Source organism: Phodopus roborovskii, unplaced genomic scaffold, assembly GCF_943737965.1.
Source record: "Phodopus roborovskii unplaced genomic scaffold, PHOROB, whole genome shotgun sequence".
Taxonomy (NCBI): domain Eukaryota; kingdom Metazoa; phylum Chordata; class Mammalia; order Rodentia; family Cricetidae; genus Phodopus; species Phodopus roborovskii.
In genome coordinates, this window is record NW_026126418.1 from 72,473,981 (window position 1) to 72,498,256 (window position 24,276).

The 24,276-nt window shown below is 51.1% G+C and overlaps 1 protein-coding gene across 1 annotated transcript in view; it reads left to right on the plus strand.

The window, feature by feature from the left end:
* Positions 1-24,029, plus strand: part of Ass1 (argininosuccinate synthase 1) — a 42,419-nt gene extending 18,390 nt beyond the window's left edge. Inside the window, exons 9-15 of the mRNA XM_051185120.1 lie at positions 2,876-2,966; positions 5,505-5,589; positions 6,170-6,234; positions 13,138-13,269; positions 17,833-17,989; positions 22,344-22,409; positions 23,748-24,029. Of these exons, the coding sequence (XP_051041077.1) occupies positions 2,876-2,966; positions 5,505-5,589; positions 6,170-6,234; positions 13,138-13,269; positions 17,833-17,989; positions 22,344-22,409; positions 23,748-23,793 (642 nt within the window). The 3' untranslated portion in view covers positions 23,794-24,029. The remainder of the gene's footprint in view (positions 1-2,875; positions 2,967-5,504; positions 5,590-6,169; positions 6,235-13,137; positions 13,270-17,832; positions 17,990-22,343; positions 22,410-23,747) is intronic.
* Positions 24,030-24,276: the final 247 nt, after the last annotated feature.

Genomic DNA, 24,276 nt, shown 5'->3' on the forward strand with positions numbered 1-24,276 from the left:
GCCCAGTAGAGGGCAGAGGTGACAGCATGGCTGCTCACACTCCCCCCACTCTGGCCTGACATTGTCCTCTGTGTTGTCTTGGCCATGGAGGCTCCCCCCCACCCTACAGCACCCAGATGCTTTTGCTTCTGTGTCCCCCTACTCCATGCAGCATCCCCCCCCAGCCGACCCCCACCCTCGGGAAGGACCACTGAGAGCTTCAAGGGGCCCCTCCCCCTCCCCAAAAAAGACCTGAGATCTGCGCCTGCGGAAGGGAGGGTTTGAGGCAGATGGCTGAGCCATTTTCTGCCTCCGCCAGGGCTGATTGAAGGGCAATGAGGCAGCTAATACGAAGAAAGATAGAAATTTACTTGCTTTAACTTCATACGGCCCACAGTGAAAGAGTTCATTCAGCCACCGGCCGCCATATCTGATGGGTGAATAAGCCACCCCCACATCCATCATGCCTCTACATCATGGGTTAGTTCATGGGCCATTTGCTGCAATCCCTCCTTCGCAGGCCCTGTTTCATGCTTTCTTTCCATCCCCACCCCAACTCCTCTCTCTCTCCCTTTCTCTCTCTCTCTCTCTCTCTCTCTCTCTCTCTCTCTCTCTCTCTCTCTCTCCTCTTCCCCCCACCTGACCCAGATGACATTGGAAGTGAGCCCTCCCGCTGGGGTGGATAAATGGCGCCACATACTCAGCAATGAACTATTTGTCATTTGAACTGGGCTTTTAGGAAGGAGACTTAAAAAGAAGGCAGCGGCCTATGAGCTCAGAATGCAAAGTAAACATCAGTTTATTTCTATTTAGTTATTTGATAGAACTGGGTTGTCAGCTGCCCATCCTTACCCTGACTGCTGTAGTAGAGGATGTGAACTTGTCCCGTTGCAAGGACCTGCCTGTCTCTTGTCTTTCCTAAGGCATCTGTCCTCTACTGCTAGGCTGTGTGGCCAGAGAAAGGACAGGTTCAAAACTGAAGTGGCTGCAGTCACTACAGACAGGGGTGGGTGGAAAGGTTTGAGTTAAGCCAGGGCTTAGAGCTCTGGATGTAGGAAGGTGACTGCTGTGCCAATCACCCTCAGTTCCCTTAACCTCTGAGCTGAGCTCCAGGCCTTTTGTATGCCCAAGGAATCGTGGTCTTTGCACTGCCGAAAGCAAGTCTGGGAACATGGCATTTCTCTGCTCCATGATAAATGGTGTGACACTCAACCACAGGCATCAAACTGTTTCTCAGCCCAGGTTGCCATAGCAGCTGGGAAGCAGCATGAGATGCTGAAGAGCCCTAAGGTGTGATTTGGACCAGCAACTTCTCCAGGCCTTACTTTTCCCTCTGATTTCTGGAGGTCTCTTACTGCAGTGGTGGTGGTGGTGGGGTCTTGTAGACCCTGCATACCTCCCTGGGTCTACTTTAAGGCCATCCTGTGTCCAACCATACAGATAGCACTTTAGGGAGGCTCTGGCTACCAGCCCAGGGTCCCTTGGAGCTCAGTAGTAAAGTGGGAAAGATAAGCCTTGCCACTGTGTGGCACCAAGGAGTCTTGAAGTATGACACTTGAGATATTAAATCTAGGGTGGCTCAGGGAAATAAGGTTATTGGTCCTTCAGCACAGAGCTGATGGGTAAGGGATCCACCGTAGGTGTCCCAGGGTGCCGTTCCAAGCTGACATCCACCTTCAGAGTTAGTATCCACCAGCCCTTGCTCAACACTTCATGTGTTTCATCTGAACTTGAAGACAGTCAAGGGCATGTATCCTTTCTGCATATGGAAACTGAGGTTCAAAGAATTACAACCATCTTCTGAAGACACCATAACCTGACATTGCCACCATCCTAATGTCTAGAATGGCTTCCCTTCCCACATGCTAGGTGGCCAAAACTTAAACTGTTCGTGGTTACATAAGCATGGTTTGCACAAAAAACATAGCAGTTGACAGTGCTCCCTGCAGCCTCCATTTCTGCCCCTGTAGATGGGACAGCATTTGTTTCTGCCAGGCAAGGCTGTTCAGAACTCCAAAATGAGCAATGGTGTGTGAATGAGCTCAAGGTTGTGAAAGGAAAAGCTGACGGCTGTGATTCCCAGACATCAGCAGGTGGACAGAACAGCTGGGCACAGGATGCCCCCCGGGACAAACTTGAGCAGTCAGGCCCACTGGCCTCGTGGTGGCAAGTATCCAGGCTTCAAGTATCCAGGCTTCAGGCTTAGGTTGTAGGGGGCCTGGAGCCTCTAGAGGCAAGAGGGAATTTCAAGATAGTCCTGGGCAGCAAGCAGCCCCTCCGCCTCCTCCTAAGGAAGAGGGGCCCATTTTCTAACGCACCCAAGAAAAAATATACATAAAGGTTGATGTGTTTTCAAATCGTTTTTGCTTTGTTCTTCTCTTTTCTCCCCGTGAGTATTAACCTCGGGGACCCCAGGGACGGCTTGGCCCGCTAGAGCACCTGCTGGGGTCATGTGCAGTCATTAGCTTTGCGGTCAGTGCAGAATAAACCCCAATTCCAGGAGCTGACGTGAGCGAGGGAAAGCGAGTGAGCTGAGCGTGCATGAGGCTCCCAGGAAGCCTGTATGCTCCAGCCCTGTGAAGTCCCGTTCTTTCCTGCCTGACTTGTTTCTCTCCTGCTATTCTGCCTCCAGCTGTGGGGGCGTCAAAGAAAAAGATGAGATCAAGTTGAGGGGAAAAATTGTCTGATTTCTTGAGCCCTTTGTTTCTCAGGCCCCTGGCAGGCGGGGCTGGCTGGGAGCTGGGAGTCCACTGGACTCACTGGCTGGTGGGGGAGTGCCCAGGGCCAGCAGTCCCAGACAAGGACAAGGAGGTACAGGTGCCTGCAGGAAGTGGAGAGCAGATGTGTGTGCTTGGTATGGCTCTCGATGTTCCAGCTTCCTCCCTCTCTCTTTTAGAACCAAGCCCCTCCAGGTCTCTACACAAAGACCCAGGATCCTGCCAAAGCACCCAACACCCCAGATGTTCTTGAGATAGAATTCAAGAAAGGTATGTGTCCACCCATCACGAATGAAAGGGGGTGAACTTTAACTGACCCAGCTGCTTTCACGGCTGCCTGGGGCCCAGGCCCTCTAACTCCCTGCATTCCTGGAAACTAGATCACAAGTAAGGGATCTGAAGGTTCCTCCAAGCTTAGGAGGAAGGTCCCCTGGCTGTAGTCCAGTGCTCTGACATCAGATCCTGTCAGAGAACTTTCTGTCCCAAAGTAGCTGGCTTTGGGCAAGTCACTCTCTATGTCCTTGAGCCTCAGTTTCCCCATCTATAAATGGGGGTGGGAGTACCTACTATTTTTCTAGTGTGGAAGGAGGTCTATAAGGAGGGCATCCAGCCAGGTGCTGCCACCAGACTTAGTAGTAGCAAGTAAGACACAGAGCTGGCCTCAGGGACCCTGAAGATGCCACTGAGGCTCAGAAAGCTTGGCTCATCTTAGCTTAGCTGTCTGGGTTCTCCAGTTACTGCCCCTCTGGTTCCCCTCTTGCCCTGGGGGAAGGAATTGAGCATAGACATGATTGGAAAAGAGTCCAGCTGAGAGAGGGTATAGGGATACAAGGAGAAGACATTTCTAGAAAGGCTTTCTGAAGGAGATGGTGCCTAGCAGGAGTTAGGGAGGTAGGAGGCAACACAGTTTAAGAAAGGAAGCTAGCCATCCACAGTGTCCCCCAGGCTGGAGCACAAACAAGATGTCTCTGATGCTCAGACTCTCTCCAAGGTACCTCAGAATCGGGGGACAGGGTGATGGGGGAGGCTGGAGATCAGCTCCAGGTGTCCCCTGACTGCTGTGACTTCACCTCTCTGGGGCTGAGTTGTACATGCCTGTAAAACAGGCTGTGGTAAGGCTCCTTGCAGGTATCCAGGAGAACATGTGGATACAGTAGAGCAAGGGCGTGATGGGCCAGCTACTCCCTCCAGCCCCTCCCAGGGAGCTGCCTGACCTTCCTGTGGGCACCTTCTCTGTGACTCTTCAACAATGTCACTTGAATCTCACACTACCCAGAGACCAAAGAGACCTTGGTTGGACTCCTAAGCACAGTGGAACCCTCAGCTCCCTTTAAAGCCTTGTGTTGGAAGCAAGGGGCCTCCCTGGAGCTTTGCTCTGAGCAGATGGTAGGATGTGCCACGCCACACTGCGGGCTTCTCTCACAGGGCCCTCCAACCCCTGGGATCTGGGAGAGTGAAGGGTGGGAGGTAAGCAGGAGAGGCAGAGGGTCCCAGGCACAAGCCTCCTACAGCCCATCCTGGAGGAGCAGGGCAGCCCCAGGCGGAGTTGAAGAAGAGATGGCTATCTGAGAAAAAGAGGGAGGCACCCTCCCTTGCCTAGACCTCATTCACTCTCTAGTTAATTTATTTGAAGTTTTAATCTAATTATTAACTATTTTAAAAGCTAAGAGGCTTTCTCTGGCGGCAGCACCAACAATGTCAACCTCTCCAAGGCAGGCCCCATCCAAGGCCCCAGCGCTGGGTGATAATAGGGCCAGGGATGGAGAGAAAGAGGGAGGCGAGGGGTAGGGGGTGGTGAGGGGGCTTAAGGTTCATTATTGGGCAGACTTACATTTAATAGCAATTTACAACCAAGTTATAAAACCCCTGGAAATGGGGGTTAAGAATGGTGAGGCTGTCAGCGCTCTGAGCAGAGCCCCTCCAAACGGCGCCTGGCTAATAAAGACTCCAAAGCCGCTATTGAGCCCTGATTGGCACCCGATGGCTCGCTACATGGTAATGAGCCAGGCAGATGGGTGGGGGATTAGCCGCCAACTTTGAACAGCTTTTCTTTGTCACTGTTACGGCTCTCTTGTTAGCCCCCTAATACATTTATTACCCATTTCACACCGCTCGAGAAAGTGCCCCTTGCTATTCAAAGTCAACCCCAAACCCACCCACTGCCCCCTCCCCACCATCCCCCTCAACATGGCCCTTCCTTGGCTGAGCCTCGGCTGTCTCCCTCCTGCCACCCCAGACAACACATTTCAGAATTCATGGGTGTCTGCTGGAATGGGCACCACCCCATTACATCCATCAGGTGGCTTTCTGAAGGTCTGGGGTGCAAGGCTGGTGCCGAGAGGTCCCTGTCCACCTGGCAAGTGTGGCAGAGCACTGCTTAGATGCATGTGTGTGTGCGCGCGTGTGCACACACACGCCTGTGCGTACTCATAGGGTTGGGCTGCACCTCGGCCAGGCGGCCCCCGGGTAGCTGGTGGGGACAGAAGGTGCTCACTGGTAAGACAATGGCGAAGCGTGAAATTCAATTAGTTCAGGGCCTGGTTCCAATTTCACAGCCCCTAAATGCTAAAGGGGCAGAGAGAATGGGAGGGAGGGGGCGAGCGTTTTATTGCATTTTCCCTTTCATTCTGGGGGGCTTTCTCGCCCCTTCTCTCCCCCCAGCACAGGGCTTTGAAGGAGTCATTGGGACTCCATATCTGTCACATCCATTTAAGGCGATGTGGGTGGAGGGAGAGGGCGGGGTGGTGGGCACAGGCTGCTCTGCTGAGCCCCAGCCTGGAGACCTAATGCTCTCCCTTTCTGCCCCAGGGGTCCCTGTGAAGGTGACCAACATCAAAGATGGCACTACCCATCGCACTTCCTTGGAGCTCTTCCTGTACCTGAACGAAGTTGCGTGAGTGTCCACAGACTGTCTAGTCTCCCAGGGCTGCCACCTCCAGCAAGAGCTGGCTTGGATTGGTGTGACTAATGTCACAGCTGAGGTTCACGACCTGAAGGTCTGGCTATTTTGGCCCTGTAGACAGAGAGTCTCCTGGACCATGTTGGTTTGGCAGGTGAATCCTGGTAGTCTATTTAAACCCACAACCCATGAAGATAAAAGCTCTAAGTCTACCACTACCTCCTATGGTCTGCTCAGCTGGGGCTCCAGGCCTTTGGCTGAGCCAGCTATCAGGACACAAAGAAAGATAAATCTTAGTGATGGCTAGGGCCAAGCAAGTCCCAGTTCAGAGGTAACAGGTGAATCAGGTGGTACCCAGCCTGAACCAGATATTCCCTTTTCTTTCGGGGCCTTAGTTTACCCCACCTGTTCACTTGGGCCTTTTTCCTGGCTCAGGTATTCTCTAAGTTGAGTTTTAGAGCCTTAGACAGAGCTGGTATGCGCTTTAGACGAGCCAAAGCCACTTGCTCAGTGGGTGCCTCTGTCCTGGAGCCTTGTGGCAGCACCTGAGTCCACGTGATCTGTTCCTTCCCAGGGGCAAGCACGGAGTGGGTCGCATTGACATCGTGGAGAACCGCTTCATTGGAATGAAGTCCCGGGGTGAGTGTGCTCAGCACCCCCTGGGGCCTGTTTTGGCACCTCCCAAAACACCTGTACCATTTGGATGTCACCATTCACCCCATGGCACCATAGCTTCCTCTTCTTTTTCTTATACCCTGATGAAGTGAGGGCTGTGATGAAGTCGGGACTGTGGCCTTTGCCCCTGACTTCCTAGTGTGCTGTGAGAGGAGCTGCCTCTAGGGCTGGGAGGGATGTAGGAGAGAGGTCGGCCTACAGGTCAGGCTGTCTTGTGTCACAGGCGGGCCAGCCAGGTTAAGAGGCAGACCATGCAGGGCCAATTTCGTGGTCATTAAGGCATTTCTCCAACACCAGGCAGGCAGCAGAGTGGGACTACTGCCAGGGAGGGCGCTGTGAGCTGCACACAGGGACTCTGACAGGCCAGACCAGTTCTGGCATGTCTCCAAGGCCTTTTTGCCAGGGACAGATAGGCCCTACTTTTTTGTGGCATGCCTGCTGCTTTGGCTGGTGTAGGCTGCCACCGTGGGGCCATCAGATCCCCTTCTTGGCTGGGGGATGGAGAGTTGATCCCAGGGTTAGTGGGGCTGGTCCCCACATAGGTGGCTCTGTTTTTTCATGACTCCCTGTCATTCATGTGTGATTTTACTGTCTACCCTCTTCCTCCTTAGTTTCCCCATCAATTGAGCATCTCCATCCTAGATCCCTGGCAGTCCTGTGTGCGCGTGTGTGTGGTGTGTGTGAGGGTGTGGTGTGTGTGTGCGCACGCGCACACACGCGAATGCACATGCCTGGTCATGCATGCGTGTGAGACCGATGCTGCCGTGTTTTGAAGGGACTCTCATTATTTTGGCACTTAGGGCCCCTGAACTGGGCACCTGAATGTTTAAATACCAGTGACACACTGGTAGGGTGCTTTGGTGTTGATTGGAGATGATAATAGCCAAATAAAACCAGACTAAGGTTCAATCCCAGCCTTGGTCCTTGGAGACATTTTAAAATTAAGATTCTAAGTCCTAAGTGGGCAGATGTCAGCTGTTAGAGGAGATGAAGATCCCAGGACCTGGCTTGGACTGGTGATTTCTGGGCCTCAGTTTCCCCTAGTGTGTCCTGCCTCTGATAGTTGGGGCTGGCAGAGCTGGAGTTGCCTCTTCCCAGATTGATCACCGTGAGAACACCCCATGAGAATGTGCACAACTGCAGCTCTCTTGAGGCCTTGTAAAGAACAATGCACTAATGAGTGTCTCCCTTCATTCCGGTCTACCTTTGTCTCTTACCTATTTAACATCTGATGAAATGTCCCTTTGTCTCCACCTGCCCTTGGGAGCCACACAAAGCAATTCCTCCCAGGCAGCTCAAGGGGCCTTGGGAGAAACTAGCACCTAGTTTTACATATGGGGAAACCAAGGCCCTAAGTAAAGGGGCAAGGGCTCATTGCAAGTCACAGGCAGGACTCACAGGGGCATCTGCCCAGGGAGGCATAGGGAGGAGGTCTAAGTCTGGGCAGTGGAGATGGACATATCCAGGTTCAAACCCACCCACAATAGTATGAGCAGCTTCTGTGGAAGTATTTCATGAATGACTTCCATTCCCCAGGGGAATTCTGGGGGAGCACAAAGGCAGCCATAGGCCTTCTGGGGCCCAGTGCAACTCAGATATGTCAGATACCAATCATACCCTTCCTATACCCATGGTGGATATCATTAATGGTTTGTGGCATTGTCCAATTGACTCCAGATGCAGGCTCAGTGCTACTGGTGGGTACCGCTACTTTAACGAGTAGATCCTGATGTCCTTTCCTGGGGAGATAAGGGTTGGCCACACCCGACTCTGAAGTGCCATCCTTCTGGGTGGAGATGTGAAAATGAGTGGAAGGTAATAAAGGCCTAGACTGCAACAATCAGGGCAGACAACCTGAAGATGCCAGTAGAATAGCTCCCAATTACGGGTGCATCTCTGAAGGTCTGATGTTGAAGGACAAGGCTTTGGTACCCAGCCTGAGTCCTGACCCTGATTCTCTCCAGTGAGAATCAGCTTAGCCTCAAAGAGCTACAGAAGAAGTCAAGTGTGTCCCAACCTGGTAGACTCCTTGTCACCCACAGAAAAGCCTGGAGCTCAGCCCTCAGCTCTGCCTAGACATTGTGTGTGTGCCTCTGAGCAGTTATCCCTGAAAGCACAGGATTTTACAGTCTCAGGGAGGGAAATTGCTGTGTAACCTTAGGCAAGTTGCTTCTGTCTCTGAAACTCGGATCTTCAAAAGGAAGGGGCCAGCCTAGGAGAGCTCTCCAGGAGTCCTCCCTTGCCAGTTTTATGCTTGATAATTTTAGGGTATCCTGTTTTTATTTCTGCACTCCAAACAGACAATTAATGAGGGTACTATGGACTCCCCTTGAGGAGTTTATTAGGTGTACAGTGACAGCGATGCCGTTAATCATTGATTATGCCCAGAGCAGAGCTGGAGTTTTCCGGATCTTGGTGTATGTGGGGGAAATGTCATTTGTATTGATTTTACAAAGCTGGTAACTGACATTAATTAAGAGCCTGATTTTTTCTTAGGGGACAGGAGCACAGGGAATCAAGCAGCATCAGCACCCTGGGTCTGGGTGCTCTGGCTGGAAGGCCTTTGTGGGCAACCACAGGGTCAGGGAGTGAGGGCTGGGGTAGCCTCAGAATGAGTGGCTTGGCTTTATTGTGGCTATTCATGTCTTGATATCACATTATCTTTTTAACTCTAGAGGGGGCTAATTAAGTGAAGTAAATGAAATCAGTGGGAGGAGAAGGAGGAGGGATCCCAGGATCCTGGCTGTGTCTGTCCCTCTTGCCTGCCTCTGTGTGTCCTTTACCTCAGCCTCTCTGGCCTGGCTCTCAAGTGCCCTCTCCCCTTCTGCCTTGTCCCACCTGGCCTGACCTTCACTTCATGGCTGCTCAACCCCCTCCCCCATCACCATGCTGGCTTTTCCTTCCCTCACTGTGGGCCCCCAATTCCCCACTGGACCTGGTCAGCTTTCTTCTTTTTGCACGCTTCTTTCTTTCATCTTCCTATTCTCTCTCCCACTCACCCCCTGAACTTCATTTCCAAGAAAGTAGCACACTTGCTCTTTTATCCAGCCTCCCTGCCTGTTGGTCCAGCCCTCCCAGAGCTGTGCTCCTATGGAACATTACAGATGGACAGCAAGAGGAGACTTGTGAAGCAGGGGAATCAGCCCAGCAGGGAAGGAATGGCTAGTCTCAGAGACCCAATCTGATCCACAGGATGGGCCACCTGGGCACAAGAGCCTAGAGAATAGCTACACTCCCACCCTGACTTGCCTCTCATCACCATGGCAACCACCTCCAGCTTTGGCCCTGGTACCTAAGAAAGCCCTGGGGCTCCAGTCAATCTATCCTCTATCGTCCTTCTATCCCATCCACCTCCTCAAACCCCTTCCACTGAGTGCCAGAGCCTCAGGTCCAGGAACCCTAGCCCTCAGCCTGGCTCCTGCAGGTTCATTTCCACCACCTTTCTAAGTCCTGGCCAAGCAGCAGTCTTGAGAACCGATAGGAATTCGAGCTGCTGCAGCTGTGGTCCCCACCTTCTCCTCTTGGTCCACTCTCTGCCTCCCACCACCCCAGCTTCTTGGCCTCCCTAGCCACCCGCCCTCTCCTAGCAGTAATTAGGGTGTGATTGAAGCTGCTCCACAGAGGGCTGCTGACACCTCTGTCTTTCCCGTAAACACAGGGAGATGGAAATAGACACTTGGAGCTGCAGTGCATGTCATTCTGAAGATGTCTGTTGTCTAGTCCACAGCAGCGCCGGCTCAGCTGTCATTTCCTCCTCTTTGCAAGGCGGTTTGTATGCCGACTGTCAAAAGCCCCAAATCCATGGTCTTTTAGAATCAGGTTTCTGTCACTGATTTTTTTTTTTTTCTGAAGAAATACACAGAAAGCATCTGTACCCCCTACCCCTGCCAAGAGAGGGAAGAGCTTTAAAAGACATGGACACACACACACACACACACACACACACACACACACACGTAGCTAAAACCAAGCCTTTTGATCATTCACAGTTAACTTTAACACCGCCTGAGATGGGATCAGGAATATTAATTATTCTGATATCTCTTGACTGGGACTTTGCTGTAGGCCTGTGACCCTCCGGCTACCGGCTGACAACCATGAAGCTGGTGCTGAGAGCTCTAGGGGTGATGGGTTCTGCCCGCCCTTCCGTCCACTCTTTGCTGCTGGTGCCCCTGGCCTCATTTTCCCAGGGGACACCTGCAATGGGCAGTACTTGTTGTACCTTGGGCAATTAGTGGCTCTTTCTGGAACCCTAGACACCACCTGTGTTCTTCCCCCTGAACTGTTGTGGGAGCTGTAGAGACACATTGGTGTTTCTCTCCAGATGCCAGGACAGGTTGTAAATCTAGATGCTTGCTCTTGGGATGTGTGTCAGAGGGCAGTGTGTAAAACCACAGTTACTTAGTAACTTCCTGTTGTCCCTGTCTGGGACTCAGGGTGCTGAGAAGGACCAAGGCCACACAATGAAGCCAAATGCAGTGTCAAGTGGCTAAGACTTCTGGTTCCAACTCCAGCTCTGGACAGACAGTTTGGCTGTGTCCCTTGTGGCTTGGGAAGGAGAGAAATGCAAGGCCTGGGAGGCTGCCACCTTTACTATCTATAGCCAGTGTGAGGACAGGGTTCTCCAAGCTACACAGAAATGGACCAACACAAGGCCCCTACTGACTTAGTGTTAGCACCTGCTCTGTGTCCAGAGGTGACCCGCAGGAAATGGCTTTGTCATGTTGTTGGTGTTCCAGAGTGGCAAAATCTGCCTTGAACCTTATCTTTATCCCTGCTGTTTGGAGGTAGGTACTTCCTGCATCTATCTGTCTTTCTAAACAGCTGCTGGACCCCTGGGCCTTTCCTGGTGACTTGGAGCATCCAAGGCACTGATAGGCAGAGCCACCCTGCCCCGGAGAGTGGCTTCAGCCTTTGTGCTGAAGATTGTGTTGTTGGGTTTTGGTTGGGTTGGGTCTTGTTTTTTTGAAACAGAATCTCAGGTAACCCAGGCAGCCTTGAACTCCTAGTCCTCTGGCCTCTACCTCCAGGCCTTCTGAGTGTTGGGATTACAGGGGTGGAAATAGCACCTCAGTTCAAAAAGTTACAGGAATTGTTGGGGAGGGTGTTACAGTACTGAGAAGTGTGTGCCAGGCAATCGCCTACCACTTTGTTGTTGGTTTTCTCTGTTGTTCAGTTCAGTAGTCATTGCTGTTTTTAGACACTGTCATGCTCTGTAGCCCAGGCAGGTCTCCAACTAACAGCCCCCAACACCTGACTCTACCTTCCTGGTGCTGGATTTATCAGCTAGTGCCACCAGGACCTGCTCTTCCCTGCTAAGGCCGTGGGCTCCCTGCTCTTAGGCTGGCTTTTCTTGGTCATCCCACCTGTTGCTGCCTCCATCTGCCTTTCTGACTCTGTGGACTTTGCTATGGGAATGATGATGCTGGGGTGTTGTGCACTAACGTGAGGACATCAAGAGTTTGCTCAGTACCTGCGGATGACCTTGAACTTCTGATCCTCCTGCCTCTACCTCCCAAGTACTTGGATTACAATCTTGTTCTATTATATATACAGGTTTATACGGTGCTGGGGTGGAATCCAGGATCAGAGCCTTAGGTGTGTTAGGCAAACACTGTACATGGAGCCCCAGCCCCAGCTCTGGTTATTGTCTGTGAATTAGGGTCTCATTATGGAGCCCAAGCTAGTCTTGAGTTCAGTGTTCCTGGTGGAACATGGCTGGGTACACAGGCCAGGCAGGAGACAGCCTGAGTCACTTTGGGCTTTTGTGAACGGTGCTGGTACACCCGTGTGCACAGAGTCTCAGTGTGGAAAGATGGTGGCGAGTTGCCAGGACAACTGGAAAGCTGCCTCTTCAGCATCCTGTGGTGAGAAAAAAAGGAGCTTCTGGATCAAATTCATGGGGATGGTACTGCTCCTGTCCCTCCTCCATCAGGACAGTGGGCATAGGTTTTGTTCAAGGCCATACTAGGACAGGGCCCGGCACCAGCACACGTACAGTCCTGCCTCTTGGTGCCTCTGCGCTTCAGATACAGCATGGTGCCACTGAGGGGACCTTCTTCTAGCTCACAGCTCAGCTAGGATCTCCCTGTGACATTGGAAACCATCAGATGGCTTTGCAAATAGGCCAACTAGGTGAGATGATAGGAGGGGATTTGAGCAGCCTCCTCTCCCCTGACCTGGGATTTGTTTTCTGTGGCCAGCTGACCCACAAGACAACAGGCTGCACCGAACAGGGATCCAGGGGTCTGGGTCCCATTCCCTTTCCCTCAAGTCCATTTCCAGTGGCTCAGTGTCTCCATCTGTACAGTGGAGTCACTGCTCAGGTTCTAAGCAACCTCAGTGATCTCTGGAGTGATAGAGCTGCCCACAACATGTGTGAACTTACATGTTTATGTGTGTGTATGTGTGTGTGTGCACACGCACGCGCATGTAGCAGTCCTCCCTCCCCTGACTCCCTGGTAGAAAAGAGGAAGGGATATTTGGGGCCCTGGGCTCCACCGTAGTTGGTTTAATTACAGGTTTTCAACTGCAGGCCGGTGGGCATGCATTGGGGAGGGGGTGCGCTGCTCAGAAACCCTGTCATTTTCCCGAGTCTGAGGGCCTCTTCAAAGGGGGGCATCTAGACATTTTCTCCACAAGCTGCAGAGTGGACTGTCGTGGCCCCAGCATGAACATAATGACAGACGCATTTTGCAGCAAGCTGGGAGTGAATGGGTCCGACTGGCTTGTCTCCTGTCAGACGAGTCATTATTTTTTTTTTTTTTTTTTTTTTTTTTTTTTTTTTTTTGTCATTTGCTGACAGTTTGGGTTTCATGTGTTTCATTCTTTTTTTCTCTCTTTCCCCCTGCCTGGAAAAATGGCTAGGTATCTACGAGACCCCAGCAGGGACCATCCTTTACCATGCTCATTTAGACATAGAAGCCTTCACCATGGATCGAGAAGTGCGCAAAATCAAGCAGGGCCTGGGCCTCAAATTCGCAGAGCTTGTGTACACGGGTATGTACAAATCACAGCTATCCCTGGAGCCCCACCCCAACTCCCCCTCAGACTCAGACTTTCTTTCTCATCAACCATACCTACCTCCCATCTAGCCCCACCCACCACCATCTTCAGAAGTACAAATGGAAGGGTGTCAAGTTGGACCCAGGGTGAGGGATTGGTCTTTTCATGGGTGCCAAGGGAGACATGCATTGTATCCATTACAGTATCAGAGAAGGACTATGCATCATTCCCAATGTTAGCCAGCCTGAATCCAACAGGTACCAGGTATTGGCAAGATGTATGGACAACCTACATTGTTCGAACAAGTCTCCCAGATAGTCTGCAGAGAGTGAGCTGGTAGGGGATACAGGGAGATGCTCCTTACTAAACCTCCAATGTGGGACAAGCAGAGGGTGACGTGACTACCCAGCATGGATGGCCATATCTTCCAGACAAGCAGTGCGCTGTGGAACCCACACCTCCAGACTCCAGTCTTTATAACAGAAACTGAGGGGTCCTAAGCCATAGTCCCTGTCAGCCCCAGCCTGCTGCCCACTTTTCTGCAACTTGTAAACTAGGGGCCATTTTAAGATTGTTTTTTTAAACTTTTAAGTGGTCAGAATGGAAAAACTTTCATGACATATAGAAATCATATGAAAGTCAACCATAAATAGGGTTCATGTCCCTGTGGTCTATGACAGCTATTTGAGCTGCAGTGGCAGAGTTGAATTCATTCAGCAGAGGCCTGAAGGCACATGCAACTATAATAATGACATTGGTACTGGGCATGGTGACACAAGCCTGTCATCCCAGCACTCCTAATTTACAAGTTTGAGGCAAGCCTGGGCTACACAGTGAGATCCTGTCTTTAAAAAGACCAAAACAGGGCTGAGTGTGCTGTTGTACACCTATACTCCAAGCTTATGCGCGCTTGTGCGCGCTTGCACACACACACACACACTCATTTATAGGAGACATTTTCTGATCTTGTCTATAACATTTGCACCCCTCTAGCTTGGGGGTTCCTATCAGGCTAGTTTTAGAAGACAGGCTGCTACCTACATCCAACCTTGGCAGCTCTGAAGACCAGAAGTCTGGGTGTCTGGATAGTGTGTGTCAGTCATAGCTACCTCTGGCCTGTCCCCATCCCCATCTTCCCAGGCCTGCTGGAATTCATACCAGGGTCTCAGGAGAGCACACTAGCTTGATTGGCTGGCATTCCTTCTTGCTGTCATTGTTCTCTGCGGCTCTGGAGTTCAGTCTCCCGCTCTCCAGGTACAGACAGGTGTTTAAATATCATTGTTTCCTACTGGCTCGGCAGGATTTCAGTGCTTAGATGTGGATTTTGGTTACAAAGTGGGATTGACATTAAGACGTGGCAGGGTGTGAGGGAGAACAGAGAACACCTGGCCTGAGTACCCGGGAGGCATCCCTGAGGGCTGGGGCAGGCATGAGAGAGAGAGAGAGAGAGAGAGAGAGAGCTTCCGGGTCCCACTGTGTCAGCATCTGTTCTGTCCTGCTAGCACTGGGCTAGGCACCTGATGAATATTACCTAATCTTGGCTGCAAGAGGTGGGGAAACTGAGGCCCAGGCAGACAAAGATATTTGATCAAAGGTTTTATAGCTGATAATTTACAATGGTTGAGCCTGAGATAGGCTGGCTTCAAAAGCCAGGTTCAGGGTTGCTCCCATAAGACCTAGGAAGCTGTTAGCAAGGAATGAGTCGAGTACTGTGACACGCACAGGAAGCCCTGATTGCAGGCACAGTGCCTTGGCTGAGTCCCTTCTCTGCCAGCCAGCAATGAGTCCTGTAAATCCCAAAATGAGGCTGAGCGATTAGGAGCTTTCAAAGGAAACAAATCTTGGAGTGGAAAGAGGAGCAAGGCAGGGAGCAGGGCTTAGACCAGGTCCTTACTGCTAATATTAACTCTGCCTGAGTTCTGTGATGTCCAGGTGTCCACAGAGGTCAAAGCCAGCCCTCTGGCAGCCCTGAGTGCTGCTTGATTGGTCCCTCCCTGGAGGGAGATATGCTGTAGACCCAGCTCAGCTGAATGCTGTCGCTCACCCTCTCTGCTCTTCAACTTTCTTATCTGAAGGGTAAGAATAGCCACTCCAAGGGCCAAGGGCATGCATGCATCTGGAATAGTGCCAGCAAGTGCTACATAACTAAGGATTTTTAGTGTGGGAGCTGAGAGGCTTTGCCTTAAGTTGGTCTTATGGTCTTATTCCCTGAGCCTCAGTTTCCCTTCCTATAAATTTCAAAGATTCCAGGTCTAAGACTTGCTGGGATCTCTTCCCCTCCCACCAATCATCCCTGGTTCACAGCACCACCACACACACACACACACACACACACACACACACACACACACACACACACACTTCACTTTCTGTGGCCTCAGGGCACAAGTGGGGAGGCTAGGACAGACATAGGAAATCCTGCTACTGCATTCACAGGATTCCAGGACCACTGTCCCCATCTGAGTGCCTGGGTCTGCCTGGCCATTTCCCTCTATATTCTCCATTTCCAGATTTCCCTACTGGCTACATGGGTTACAGAGATGCTTTCTTCTTCCAGGTCAACCTGGTGGAGCATCTTATTTAGTGGCTGTTGTTCACTTAGCAGACATGGGGCCCCCTCGCCTATCCTCAACATGAAAACGGGTATAATGTACAACTTTAAGAGACACTTGTTCCCATCAGAAAAGACCCTGTATACTAGGCCTAAGGAGAGGGGAGCTTTTTGCAGCTCAGCCCCAAGCCCCTCCCACTGTACATCACAAGCCTGGGCATGCAGGATCCCCCTTGCTCAGTGGCCCAGAAAAAGAAACTTGAGCCAAAGACTCCTGTGGGCTATAGACATAGATCCCAAGATAAAGCAGGGCCACTGGCTCCTACCGGCTCTCTGCCCTTTCTATCTACAGCTCCATCTCCACTTGCCTCCAGCCTGGGAGCATAATGGGCTAATTATCCCAACTGAGAAAAACAGACAGCAGGCAGGATACAGAGATGAGGGGTGGGAGGGATGTTCCCTCCCAAAGAATCCAGTGATGTGCTTTAAAAGTCCCTGGTTCAGAAGTTCTCCATCAGACCTGGAATCTGCCATGATCCTGCTGTGTGACTTTAGATAGGTCCTTTCCTTCTCTGAGCCTGTCTCCCTATGTACAGAGAGTGTTTAAATAGCAGAGTTAAGTTCTCACTGAATCCACACATCCATGAAGAGCAGTTAAGTAATCATGTCTTGCTATATACCAGGGGAAACAGTCCTGAGGAGGTGTATCCTGGGTGGGGGTAGAAGTGGAATGTGAACATGGCCAGATGGTGGAGACTAAAGATCTAACTAACACCTTATCTCCCTGCCTGGCTCTCCTCAACTTCTGCAAGTTAGCGCGCGCACACACACACACACACACACACACACACATTCATTCTCTCTCTCTCTCTGATACATACACATACCTCTTCCCATCTTCCCCGTGGTGCCCCTCTAGACCTCTAACAGTAGCTGGGCCCTGCTGACCTATTGTCTTATCAGGGCAGGAGATCACAGGCCATCTGGTCCTACAGCTGCCCAGGTGGGTTCACCTTCCTGGCTCTTTCAGAAAACCTTGTGACTAGCCTGCCCCTCCCCCAACCCTGACTACAGCCACCTGCTGTCTCTTGGTTCTGGGCCCCCTGCTCTCTCCTAAAGGAATGGCTATCTAAGGACAGTGGGTTCTAAGGGGAGGAAGTGTATTTCTCGGGTACCCTTAACACCATGTGCAAATAGTGGACACTCTAGTCAGAGAGGAAAACACCTATCATCACAGGAAACAGTCAGTACCCCCTAGCCAAATCCAGTTCCCACTCACTGCCTCTGTCAGCTTGGACAAGCTGCTTGCTGTCTTGAGCCTCTTCCTCTCCTTCTGTGGGAATAGGGGGGCCTCTGAGTTGTTGTTCTCAGGCTGTAAGGTTGTCTGTGAACCAACTTGATGTAAATCTTCACAGAGCAGAGAGGACAGTCCAGGGGCCTTCCCAGGACACCACTCAAACCTGTGCTTGCTAGGTGGAAGGGCTCCACATTCAGTACTGCTCTGTTATTCCTACTTTGCAGGAAGGGGAACAGCTGAAGACCACAGAGCCTCATGGTCTGTCTGACCACAAAACAGGGTGACAAGTCCTAGATACCCTCATTGCTTAGCTCCATGATATGTGCCTCTGAGCCCTATCTGAGGACTCCTATCTTCCTCAGCAAAAGTGGAGTACTCATGGACAACAGTCTTTCTGTGATCCCTATGCTTGTCTGTGCAGGAATCAGGAGTTTCCTCCTCCTTAGCAGCAATTGCCTTTGGGGGACAAGGAGGTCACTTCTTGACCCACGTATCTCCTACAGGATTAAGGGATGGGGACTTAAGAGTGGGTTCCTCAATCCTTTAAGTGTCACATACCAGTGCTCACAAGTGAGTGAGGCAGACATGAGCCCCAGGCCATCACAGGACAAGGCCTGGGGTTCCCCTTCTGTATTCCCACCATCCCTGTGCACTGGCCTGAGGCCCAGCAGGAGCCCTCCACAACACCTTCATTGTTTCCTCCCCACAGGTTTCTGGCACAGCCCCGAGTGTGAATTTGTCCGCCACTGCATTGACAAGTCCCAGGAGCGGGTAGAAGGGAAGGTGCAGGTGTCTGTCTTCAAGGGCCAGGTGTACATCCTTGGCCGGGAGTCTCCACTCTCACTGTACAATGAAGAGCTGGTGAGGTAGGTTTCTGGTGCCTCAGCCTATCTGGTCTTGTCTGGGCAGCTTTTCCTGCTCATTTTTGTTACTATCATGTCAAACTCTTATGTGGGGGACCTGGGAGATAGTTAGGATGAACACACATCTGTAACATCTTGGATCCTACAACAGGCCATTTGGGAAGAAAGGTACCAAATGTGAGCTAGGGATGTGGCTCAGTTGGTAGAGTACCTGCCTACCATGCATGGAGTCCTGGGTCCCAGTCCCAGCACTCTACAAACTAGGTAGATTGAAGCCGGAGGTAGAAGCAGGAGAATTTCTGATGCATGGTAAAGTCATCCTGGGCCACAAGATACAGTCTCAAAAAACAAAACAAAACAAAAAAAAAAAAAAAAAAAAAAAAAAAAGGAAGCAGGCACACTGAAATGTGGAATTAGAAAAAAATTGCAGAATTAGAAAAGAGGGCGATAGTCTGGCTGGGTATAAAAGTTAGGCTGTGGAATCGCTTCCTTGATAGTTGCCTGGAGGGTTTGGTGGATTCCAGGGGCAGCACCTCTGGTTCTCAGCCCAGGAAAGGCTTGTAAGAATTCAGACATACAAGGACATCTGGGAGAGAGGAAACTAAGAACCAAGCTGTGAGACTGAGCCAGACAGTAAGGAGAAGCAGGATGCAGAATGGGTTTTCATGCCGGGCACTCTAGCGAGGGTAGACACCGGCAGAGGTGGTCATAAGGGTGCCCATGAGAAATGCTGGCAGGCTGCCCTGGGTTGGTAATCTCAGAAAAACAGATTGAGTCAACCCATCTTTAGGAGTCACACTGGATGTGGAGGGGGATGCCAGGGTGCAGGAACACCCTGGGGATGAAGGGGCATGAGAGAGGGGGAGGCTGCATTTTCCTTCAGTGGTGCCAATAGAACATGAGGCTTCACACTCACTAGGCAAGTGCTCAGCCACTGATCCACATCCCAGCTGTAAGACAGTAAATGCTGAGGGAGGCTCAGATTTAAGTGTAAGTACCTTTAGTACAAATCTTGTCTGAGATAGCCCAGGAGAACCATCTTGTCTGCTTTGGGGCAATGAGTACAGAATGGAGGATCTCTCAAGCCTGTTGTTTTCTGAGGTCCTGGACAGAAGGGACCACCAGGGAGATGAGCAGGAAACTCAGATGGAGTTTCCAGGAGCTTCCTTCTGGGAGAACCAAGCAGAGGGGAACCTGTGACAGTGAGCTAGCTAAGCTGGTGTGTTCTAAACATCCTTCATATCCATGTCTAGAGTTTGTTTTGACTTGGGAGACAAGGGAGACACAAGATTTTCTTGTGTCAGATGGTAGCCTGCCCTGAGAAGCCCAGCCATCTCCCCTGAACATCACTTGGCCAGGCTGTGGATGGGAATAAACCCACAGGGACAGGCAGAACTACCTGAGGAGGACCATCCCCAGCCCCAGCTGGCTCAGGCAAGGCCTGCCCTGCCCTGCCCTCCCGGGGACCACTTGGAATTAAAGTACGAGTTTTGTTTGGCAGTCAATATTATTTTTCTCCTTCCCCTCTCTCTGCCATGTTGAGTTCCTTCCCCCCACTTCAATCTTTCTAAACACTTTATAAGCCATAAATATAACCGAATCAGTTTAGATCAGTCGGGGTAAATGTCAAATTATCTTCTCTCTTTCTCTCTCTGGCTCTTTCTCCCCTCCCCCTCCAAATGAACAGCCTCTAATAATCTGCCCAACCCTTCATTAAACCTTACAGTCTCACTCAGGGAGATTAAATGAATAAAGTAAAAAGGGAAAGGGGGGAAAAAAGAGAAAAGCAGAAGCAGTTATTCTCACTGCGTCTCCGACCATTTCCCTTTTCTTTTTGATTTCTACATCGCTGACTTGAAAGCCCTTGAGTGACAGCGTCACAGGGACCAGCGAGGAAGCTGCAAGAGGTAGCAGAGCTGGAAATGCCGGGCGCAGTAGGTAGAAAGTAATGTAATTATAGAGCAGGTCAGAGCCACTCGAATGAGCAAAAATAAAAGCACAGAGGTTTTTCTGTAGACCGTCAGAGGCAGTAAAAAAAACCATTGTAAACTCTGTTTCTACACCCCACCCCCCCACACCAAAGCACTATTTGAAAAAGAGGTTTTTCCTTCCCAAACAAGCACCACTCTCTCGATCAGGACTCCAGGCAGCCTCATGGGGCAGGTCTGTCCTTGAAGGGGCCCTCTCTGCTGGACTCCTGGAGCTGTTTGTCCAGCTTGTCTTGGAAACAGGCATGAGGGAGGGTTTTGTTGTTTTTGTTTGTTTTTAAGATGAGGTCCCCACTGATTCAGTATAAAAGGGTAACCTTGAACTCCTGTCCCTCCGCAAAGTGCTAGGATTGTGATGTAGAGTTTGTTTTGACTTGGGAGACCTGTAGGTGAAGGAAAGGAAGACCCTATGGCCTAGGTGAGGAAAGGGCTCAGCCATCAGCCTGCTCCCACAACTGTGTACAGGGTGCTTCTAAAGGTGAGGGCTTGCGGCAGAGGCGAGGCGTGTTTCCAAAGCCTGCTTTACAGAAAGAGATAGAGAGCAAGAGATGGTAAAGCTTGTGTCTCCAGAACCCTCACATGCACCCAGGCAAGCAAGGTTTGTTGAATATTGCACAAGTTGGTAGTTTAGACCAGCCATTCCTGACTATATAGACACAATGACAGCAGCCCAGTGCAAGCCTGGCATCTCTCCCACTGAGGGAGCACACCCGTCACTGGTCACTTGTCATCAGGTCCCAAACCCCACAGGGAACTCTGGAGAAAAAGGGGATAACCAGGAGGTCCTGAAAGGCAGAGCATGGAGCGACTTTGGTACCTGGAAAACATCAAGGTCAAACTTAACCCCCCCACCCGTACCCCACTCACCCCCACCCACAGTGGGGCTTGTGTAGACACTGTTTTTCAGGGGGAGATGAAGGTAGAGAAACAGGGCTTTACTATGCATGTAGCCCAGGCTAGCTTTCACCTCTCCACTGTGGTGCTAGGGTTATAGGTGAGTGCCACCATTCCTGGCTCCTATTCATTCTTAGAAAAGGCCCACAGCTGAGCTGAGGTGTAGCTTGGTGATTAACACTTGCCTCGAGTGTGCAAAGTCTTGGGTTCACCCCCCCAGGGCCATCAGAAATAGGGGGGTAGGTGCTCAAGAGAGCCAGAGGCATGGCCTCAGTGGCATGGTGACGGGAACTTCTCACCTGCTTCCCACTCTTACCTCATGGAGAGGGCTCCTGAGGGGACAGGCCACCTCCTTGTCCTCAAGAGCCTTGAGATTGCTTTGTTGTGAGACTAAAGACAAGGGCCTGATTAAGAGCAGCTTGGAAGTTGGGGGTGGTTGAGACTGCAGGGACCCAAAGCTGAACTTGTCCAGGTGCTGGGCGACAGTGATGTTGGCACCTGTGGCATGTCTCACTCTTTCTGTTTTGCTTTGGTTTTTGTGTTTTTGTTTTTGTTTTGTTTTGTTTTTCTGAGACAGGGTTTCTCTGTGTAGCCCTGGCTGTCCTGGAACTCACTCTGTAGACCAGGCTGACCTGGAATTCAAAGAGATCCTCCTGCCTCAGCTCCTCAGTGCTGGGATTAAAGGTGTGTGCCGCTGCTGCCACCACCAGCACCACCACCACCTGGCACACGTGATAACTCTTATTCTTGCTTCCTCTGCCCTGGCCCAGATTGTCCAAAAGTGCCTAATAAATGCCTGAATGAATGAATGAGTTATTTGGGAATGGCTGGCAGGACAGAGCTGATCAGCAGAACAACTGAAAAATCTGCCTACAAAAGAGTGAATGAATGAATGAATGGGATGTCACGTACATTCCCAAGGTGCATATTCAGCCCCGGGAACCTGCATGCTTCCCTAGGTTCTCTGAGATGGCTGCAGGCGTAGTCGCCAGACCTGGATGGCTGCCTTCTAGCTGCTGGGAAGGAAGCTGCAGAGGGGAGGGCAGCTTTACTGAGACCATTGATGTCTGAGTATCAGGATGGTACTGTAAGGCCTGTGTGGTTGGACAAGTAGGGTGGAGGTGACTCTGTGGGACTCCATGCTGCCATGCTTCCCAGCCTCCCTCAGCTCCAGGAAGCCTATATCATTTGCTCCAGTTTGTAAGCATTGGATGTCATAGGCCATTTCAGACCCTGGCTCTGTGGAGGACCTGTTTTCAAATGTCAGGAGGAATTCACAGGACCAGAGTCAGCCAAGCCGGGACCCAACCTGATACCTCTTTGCACTTAGGATAGAGGCTTCTGGGTGCTACCTGGCCAGCAGCTGCTGGCATGGTACCTGACCCAGTACAGAGCTTCAGGAATTAGTCTGACTGGAGGAGGGACTTGGCAGGGGGGAGTGGCCTGTGTTGCTAAGCTCTGCTCTCTCCTTGCAGCATGAACGTGCAGGGCGATTATGAGCCCATTGATGCTACTGGCTTCATCAATATCAACTCTCTCAGGTGAGAAACTCTGGGCCATGCTGATCATCAGAACTCTCCAGCTTTGGGCAGCAGGGTCTGACGTGATGTTGACCCTTCACACACCATGTTCCTGTCCATCCACTTGTAGCTCCTCCACCGGCCAGCTCCCTTGCTCAGCAGGGCCTGATAGCCAACAGAATCTGAGGGGCCTGGACATTTGATACCTGCATTCTGCCCTGGCCTCTAACAATTGCCCTACTGCCTCTAGCTACAAGGACACTGTGAGCTCCTAGACTGGACAGACCAGATGGGGGAATGGCCTGAAGGGCAAAAGAATCTTTATGCGGCTGTCCCTTAGCTGGAGATCAAGGCAGCAAGTCACTGAGGCCTGGGGGTTATATGCAACACCTCCCCACTCTCCAGGTGGATCAAGGGAGGGTGAGGTGCCCCGCTGCACAGGTTCAGTGAAGCTACCGTAGGAGCCTATGGGGATCAAGCTCACAGCTAAAGGTTCTGCTATACAGCAGTGCCCAGCAGCTAGTCCTCTGGCCAGGGCCAGTATGCTCAAAGACACAAGCAAGGTCACCATTATGGCAGCTCCTAGGTTCTTTTCTAGTTCGTTTTAATTTTTAGATTTTTGTTATGTTTGTGTGTATGTTTTTGTATGTGGAAGTCAGAGAGCACTTTCTAAGGTGAGTTCTCCCCTACTACCATGTGGGCCCTGAGGATCAAACTCGGGCCTTCAGGCTTGGCAGCAAACACCTTTACCTACTGAGCCATCTTGCCAGACCCTAGCTTATCTTAATTCTTACAGAGATTCTGAATTCCCCAGAAACAGGCCCAGAATGGTTAAGTAGCTTAGCTGGAGTCACAGAGTCAGTGGTGCCGAGCTGGGAAGACCAACTCTGGGTTTTCCATTGCTAACTCCTGACTCTCGGGGCTGTGTCAGGAAGACAGAGGTGGCCTCTCCTTGCTCTGACAGCATGTCTTGGGTTCCCTGGAGCCACCCCAGATCTGCAGAGACCTCCTCTCTGCAGCCTCTCCACCTTCTGCCTCCTGCTGTCTGTGGTTTATAACCTCATAAACCTTTTGAAATGGCCCAGAACATAATGGCCTCTTCTTCTCCTATTGCCTGTTAAATGCTTTATCTTCAACAATGACAAACAATGTTTTCCCTTTCTGATAAATTAATTACATTATCCTGATTGGAGGAGCCATGGGAGGCTAGGGCAGGAGAGGGGACTGAAGAAAGACAACTTCACACACATCTTAACAAACAGCTGCCCCCACCACCCCCATCCTGCCTGAATTAATTGAACAGAGCTCATGTTGTTATTGTGAAATTACATTTTTCTTTGTTTTCCATCTGGTTTACAGGCTGAAGGAATACCATCGCCTTCAGAGCAAGGTCACCGGCAAATAGACCCTGACAAAGAGGAGCCTCCCCTCTCTGCAGCTCTCCCAGGCTTCAGCGTTAATTGTTGTGATGAATTTGTAATTGTGGCTTGTTCCCCTACCACCTGACTGGGGCTGCTGCATGCCCCCCCCCAGGCTTTGTTCCCTAGTCCCCTGTAGCCTACAAAAGTGGTCATCCAAGAGAAGGGGAGGGTGGGGGCAGCTGCGGAGAACATAGAATGACAATTAAAAGAAGTTACATTAGTCTTTTATTTGTCTCTGCCTGTGTGCATGTGTGCTCACGCCTAGCCCAACTTTTGTGTTTTCCTTTAAACAATGTTTTATGCCACACATGAATGAACACATACACTCTCACACACACATGCTGGGGTGGGGGGGACACACATGAGTGCCGGTACCCAGAGATCTCTGGAGCATTGAATCTCCTGGTGCTGGAGTTTCGGGACATTGTGAGCCATCAGATGTGGGACCAGACTTGGTCCTTTGCACA